Source organism: Strongylocentrotus purpuratus, unplaced genomic scaffold (assembly GCF_000002235.5).
Source record: "Strongylocentrotus purpuratus isolate Spur 01 unplaced genomic scaffold, Spur_5.0 spur5_scaffold_12, whole genome shotgun sequence".
NCBI lineage: Eukaryota > Metazoa > Echinodermata > Echinoidea > Camarodonta > Strongylocentrotidae > Strongylocentrotus > Strongylocentrotus purpuratus.
The window spans coordinates 29453269-29459536 of NW_022145597.1; the positions used below are offsets into that span (position 1 = coordinate 29453269).

A 6268-nucleotide genomic window follows, 5' to 3' on the forward strand; every position below is an offset into this window, starting at 1 on the left:
TATTATATATAAAAGACAATAACAACAACTAACAGTGATCATGATCATTGCATTTGATTGGTTGCGAGCACAATAAAATGCATGCATATAACTTCGTATCAGGACAATTAACCCCTGGACAATCACCCCCGGAAAATTACCTGCTAGGACAATTACCCCCATGAACGATTACCCCCATGAACGATTACCCACCCCCCCCCCCCCCGAGGACAATTATCCCGCTTAAAATTACCCCCTATATAAAATTATATGGGACAATATTATGCCCCAAGGACAACCAAGGATAACCAACCCCGAGGACAAATACACCCTTCCCCGAAAATTACCCCCGTTCATTAAAGGGGAAGTCCACCCTGAAAATAAGTTGGTTTTAATAAAAGCAGATTTCGGGGGGGGGGGCAATTGTCCTTGAGAGGGGGTGATTGACCAAGGGAATAAATTTCAGGGGGGTAATTGTTCACGGGGGGTTATTGTCCTAGGGTGATCTTCCGGGGGTAATTTTCCGGGGGTAATTGTCCTAGAACCATTTTTGGTATAGGGCTTCCTTAGGACCTATTGAACGATATTAGGGTAGGAGCCTCTATTCCAATCTGAGAGGTGCCCATTTAACTTTAACAAGTGCCCTTTTCATTTGTAATAAGTGCCCCTTCCTCTTTCTGATTAGTGCCCCTTTCCATATTTGATGAGTGCCACTTCTCACCTCTGATCAGTGCCCCCTTTTATTTTTACACATGCCCCCTTTATCTTCCTAATAAGTGCCCTTTTTCATCCGATAAATGCCCCTTTTCTTTTTTAATAACATCCATTTCACCTTCTCAGAAATGTCCCTTAACTCTGACACGTCTGATAGATACCTCTATTAAAATTTCGTAGGTGCCCTTTTTCCTTCGATAAGTACCCATCTTCCTTTGTAATAAGTGCCCCTTCACCTCTTATAATTACCTCTGTTCGTTCTTACAAGTACCCATTTTCATCCCCGATGAGTGCCTTTACTCAAATTTGGGAGGTGCCCCCTTTAAACTTGACACGTACCCCCTTATCTTTTCTAATTAGTGCCATTTCTTTTCTGATAATTGCCCCTTTATCCTTGTAATAAGTGCCCCTTTTGCGTTCTCATGAGTGCCTTTCTTCATCTTTGTTCAGTGCTCCTTTCAGGTGCGAAAAGTGCCCTATTTTAACCTCTGATAACTCCCCTTCAAATAAGCATTCAGACCATCACACCCAACTGCAAAGTAGTAACTTGGACCATGGAAAGAGAGAAACAAACATTGAAAACATCCCTGATAAAGTAATCACAATGTAGGGGCATATACCAATGTCTAAAAACCGTATATTTTCGCTTTGAGGCTTTCCTTTGTAGGTGCCCCTTTTTCCAGAAAGTGACCTCTTTGTTGGTACCCCTCCCCCCATTTTGAAAGACGCACCGCTGCCCCTGAATGACATCATATGCATATATAATTGACACTGCATAACAGGTTGTTATGGTTAAGAAAAACAAATGAAAAATAAGGAAGTTAAACAACAAATGCTAAAAGAAAAGAATGGGTGTAACGCGTTTAAAATGCAGTGTCTAAAAATTCTTATTTTTCCATCTTGTTTTTCATTGAACAAAGGATCGAGTGAACATTGTCGTGTGCAGTAATTCTGGTGAAGACAGCGTGCAAGGCCTTATAGGATATATCAACAGGAATATATCAGACGTCGTAGAGTCAGCGAGTGTGAAGTTTGAGCCGCTTCCCTACAACATGGCAGACATGAAGGAATTCGAATTAGGTGGCGTTGATGCCTTGTTTCTGTGTCATTCTATGGATATCAGGGGACCTTATCGCTACCCTGACGGATCCAACTCCATCTATGACAAGTTCTTGTACAAGGCAAAGAGGTGCTTGGGTAAGATTTTCTTGAGCTCCTCATTGTTTATTATACTTCTCATTTTATTTCTTTAAAATGTTTTTTTTTTATTTATTTATTTTCTTCTTATTCCGACATGCACCGAAGGCCTCATTCAATTGATATTTGGCTCATCCGTAGAGGCAGCGCCCCAAGAAAAAAATCTGATGGGATCAGTAATATTTCAAAAGAATATTGTGTGGGTCTATGTTATTTTTTACAGCCTATCTGAACTCACTTGGAATCACCACAACACTTGGAGGTGTAATTACTTTAAAGGGATCGTTTAACAATGTTAAATCTGAGATACACGGTCCTACGTGTTATCAGTGTTTGTGATATGGTGTAATATTGAAGCCCTAAAAAATTGTGCTTCAAAATGATCAAGAAGTGCCTCAAAAGAGTAAAAAATCTTTGAGTGACCGGTTTTACCATACTCGTTTTCCCCAATAGACTGTAGGTTTATGAAAACCGTCAGGCGAACGTTTTTCAAAATTTGTAATTTCAATCGTAAATATGTTGATAATCAGACCGGCGATCGGCTTGTAAAAGTCATGGGGTTCCTGACTGACCTAAAGGTTTATAATTATCATTGCATCATGAGCAAAATCCAGGATTTTATTTCAGAATCTGAGACAAAGTTACCGGATCCCTTTAAGAGACGTATAACGGTATATAACTTGTTATAACGGGACCTCCCTCCCTCTCTCTATCTCTCTCCCTCCCTCTCTCTCTCGCTCTCTCTCCCTCTCTCTCTCTCTCGCTCTCTGCACATCTCTCTCTCTCTCTCTCCCTCTCTGCAACTCTCCCTCTCTGCAACTCTCTCTCTTTCTCTCTCTGTGGAGATAGGTTCCCGTGATTGATTACTCATTAAGAAGAGATGTATAGATATGACAACGGTATATAAATGTATAGTGAGGTATTTCTAACTAAGAAAATAATTTTTAAAAATTGTGTTTTTGTTGTTGTTTTGTTAGGAATTATTAATGTTTTCATTTTAAAAAAAACTGACGTTATGATGTTCTCTTTTTCGTTTTGTTAGTGTGTATTGTAATTGTTTTACCCTGCATGAGATGCATCCAATGTCATTCAAATCTCGGTCCTGGGTTGTACATGTATGTAACTTCTTTATTACTATGTTAATTGTTATATGTACTTTCTTCAATGAAGATGAATAAGCAAACTTGAACAAATTATATATTAGTGTAAGATTAATTATACAAGACAAAATGATCTGGATTTCCCCCAATATAACAAAACAAAAGAAAGTAATTGATTCAATGGCCCCGGCATACACTGCAACCCCCTCCCCCTCCCGAGGGGGTAGCCCTTCAATCTAAACAAAAAAAGAGGCAATAATAACCCTGTCAACAGTCAAGACGGATTTTTTTTCTTTCTTCTCTCCTACCTCTATCATCAAACAGGAAAGAAGAGAGTAGCTGTCATTGTGCACGACTACAAAGATCTTTCGCGAGAAGCACTTGAAACGTGGAACCAAACCAACAGGTCCACATTCAATAATATGACGTCACTGATGCTAACACTTGGTCAATTTGCTGCAGGGGGTGGCCCGATTCGACTGACCGCTGCACAACAGTCCGAGTTCAATTTCTTCTTTGAAGGGGCACTTTCCAGTCGCAGAATTGTAGGAGCATTTTACAGGTTTCTCTATCGCCTTATCCGTCAGTGAACTTCGATGAAGATTGAGGCCCATTACATCAGCGTGGGACTTGTGAGGACATTATGAGCTGTGTCATAATGTTATCTTCGACCAGCCCCCCTTTTACACCCTGTCCCGCTTGGTCGCTCCGATCGCGATCCTACCTAAAGTGCCCCTCCCTCCCCCATCCTTAATGTTATTGCCCCCTTGTAATTGTCTATAACTTTGTCCATGAGGTCATATAGTTATTATATAGTTATTAAATGTACATAGCTGGGTACCTTTATAAGCCATGCAGTGTAAATAGCCTAATTCCACTTTATATTGTAGTGTATTATACGTGATGTTCTTTTTGGTAAGGAATGTATTTTTATTTTTTTAAGGTGAGGATGTGAAGTTCTTAAAATAACTGGAAACGTGTCTGGAATCCTCGCATGGGCAGACATTGTTGTTACAGATCTTTTACAAAGTCATGTACTTAATACCCAAGAGAGTATTCCTCTTACAATATTAGGAAATCAGTAAATTTAACTTATTTCAGTGATGTTTATCAATTTACCATGTCATTAAATGGGTCTTTGTATATATGTACAGTAAAGTATGCATGATCTTCATAAGCTTTTAAAGTAAGATCAGCTTGTACATATACCTTTTTTTTATAATTTCTCACACCATTGATCACTCGTGGACAGTATGGTGATGATATATTTAATCCCAAGCACCAACGCCAATTGGCATCTTCAACTCAAGTGTATAAAGTCTCATATTTAGAAGTCTTTTGGTGGGTATTGTTTATAATATTTCATGTAAAATATCGCCTACTTGAGATCAGAGGTAGTGGCAAACATCATTTTAAACACACAATGTAGTTAAATATGTTGACTTGCTGTATGTAATATACAAATCGTGTGTATTTAAAAATGCTATAGCATGGAAAAGTTTGCGGAAGTCTTATCGACACTAAATATGTTTGCAACTTGATGTATAAATTCTGCATTGAATTGGTACCTTGCTCATTGGCGGGTCATACGGGATCGGGGACACCCCATCCTTTATAAGAAAAGGGGTTACGACGAGGGGAAAAACACCAAACAGAATCATGTCGGAGAAATATTATGTCAATTACTAAATATGCATTAAAGCTCTATGCTGCATTTTGATAAAGGATTCTGGAAATAATCTGTTTTCTGTAAGGAATATCAATTACAACGAAACTCTTTCTGGTACTTAAAGGTTTCTTCCATTCAGCTTCCATAAAGGTAATAACAACCAAAACAAAATACCAGTCCGTAATTCTATATATTTATAGTCGGTGTTAGTTTTTCCCATGCACATCAAGTGGCAAACACATGTAAAAAACAATGTTTATTTGTGGTGTACATGTATATATATATTTATCCGTAATTAAAAATGCCTTTTCACTAACACGTGATCTCGGATAACATTTGGTAGTCCTAATTTCCCCTATGTCAATCGGAAAGAAGAATGTGATGACTGATAAGGAATACACATTAAATATTTATTTTTGTTAATACACATTTCGTTGTCCGAATATAACGAGCATCATCACGACTACAACAGCAAAGATGATGATGGTGATGATGATGATGATGATGATGTTGATGATGATGTTGATGATGTTGATGAAGATGATGATGACGACGATGATTGTATTGTTTTGTATTTATTTTCCGTCATTTAAAAATACATCAGCATATATATATTTACAATCATTAAGACACACTTATACAAAAAGGGAAGACGGAGGGATGGCCCTACTCAGCGTTGTTAGCATAACAATGCTGGTTTACAGAGGGCTCCCTGATGATGATGATGATGATGATAATAATAATAATACTAATGATAGTGATAATAATACTAGTAGTAGTAATGATAATGAAAATAACATCAATGATAATGATCATTATTGAACAATGAAGATTTCGGAAATATTATCTGAATATACTACGATTATAGTGTGTGATTTTATAATTGTATAAGTTTTATTCATCATCATTTTATAGATTCTGTTTAGAGTAGTATGTTTCAGAACGCGTTGTCTTTATTGCTCATTATGATGTAAATAAATGCTTCATACGATTGTATGTTTATTCTTTTTTGTAGAATATTGAGACTGTGTAGGCCCATAAACCCAGGCATCCCAGTAAACAGACACCCAACGAGACCGACGACTGACGGTCTCGTGGCCTCATGTGTTGTTGTCTTGTGAAGCCTGGGGTGAATGAAACATCAGGAGAAGCATTGTCGGTCTCGCAAACTCTCGGTCTCGGAAAGCTTCAGATAAAATATTCAGGAAGATCATTGTCGGTCTTGCTGGCTGTTCGTCTACTGAATAATTGTAGCGCATAACACAAGTAGAATCAAGATTAAATATGTTTTGATGTGTGTGTGTAGGCCTTGAACTTGTACTTAATGATGCTGTCAAATAGTACAAGGCTCACCACCTCAGACTTGTGGAAGTTCTGGTTCAGTAGCTTGTTGTCACAATCGGTTGAGGTTGATTAAAGTAATTTAGTTTTGTTTCTGTATCTGTATGTGTTCCCCTCTTATTTTTGTTCATTGTTTATATCTACATGTAAATATGTAAGTTTAAATAATATGTTCCCCTCTTATTATTGTGCATTGTTTATATCTAAATGTAAATATGTTATATGGACCTTTACTCTTGCAGCTGAGTCTGGAATAAAGTCTTGAATT

General features: G+C 37.7%; 1 protein-coding gene across 1 annotated transcript; it reads left to right on the plus strand.

Annotated features, from left to right (window-relative positions):
* The first annotated feature begins 1484 nt into the window (after positions 1 to 1484).
* Positions 1485 to 5089, plus strand: LOC100890027. Its single transcript, XM_011683126.2, has 2 exons — positions 1485 to 1890; positions 3315 to 5089. Exons 1-2 carry the CDS (start codon positions 1746 to 1748, stop codon positions 3578 to 3580), a joined length of 411 nt encoding a protein of 136 aa, XP_011681428.1. The 5' UTR covers positions 1485 to 1745; the 3' UTR covers positions 3581 to 5089.
* The last annotated feature ends 1179 nt before the right edge of the window (positions 5090 to 6268 follow it).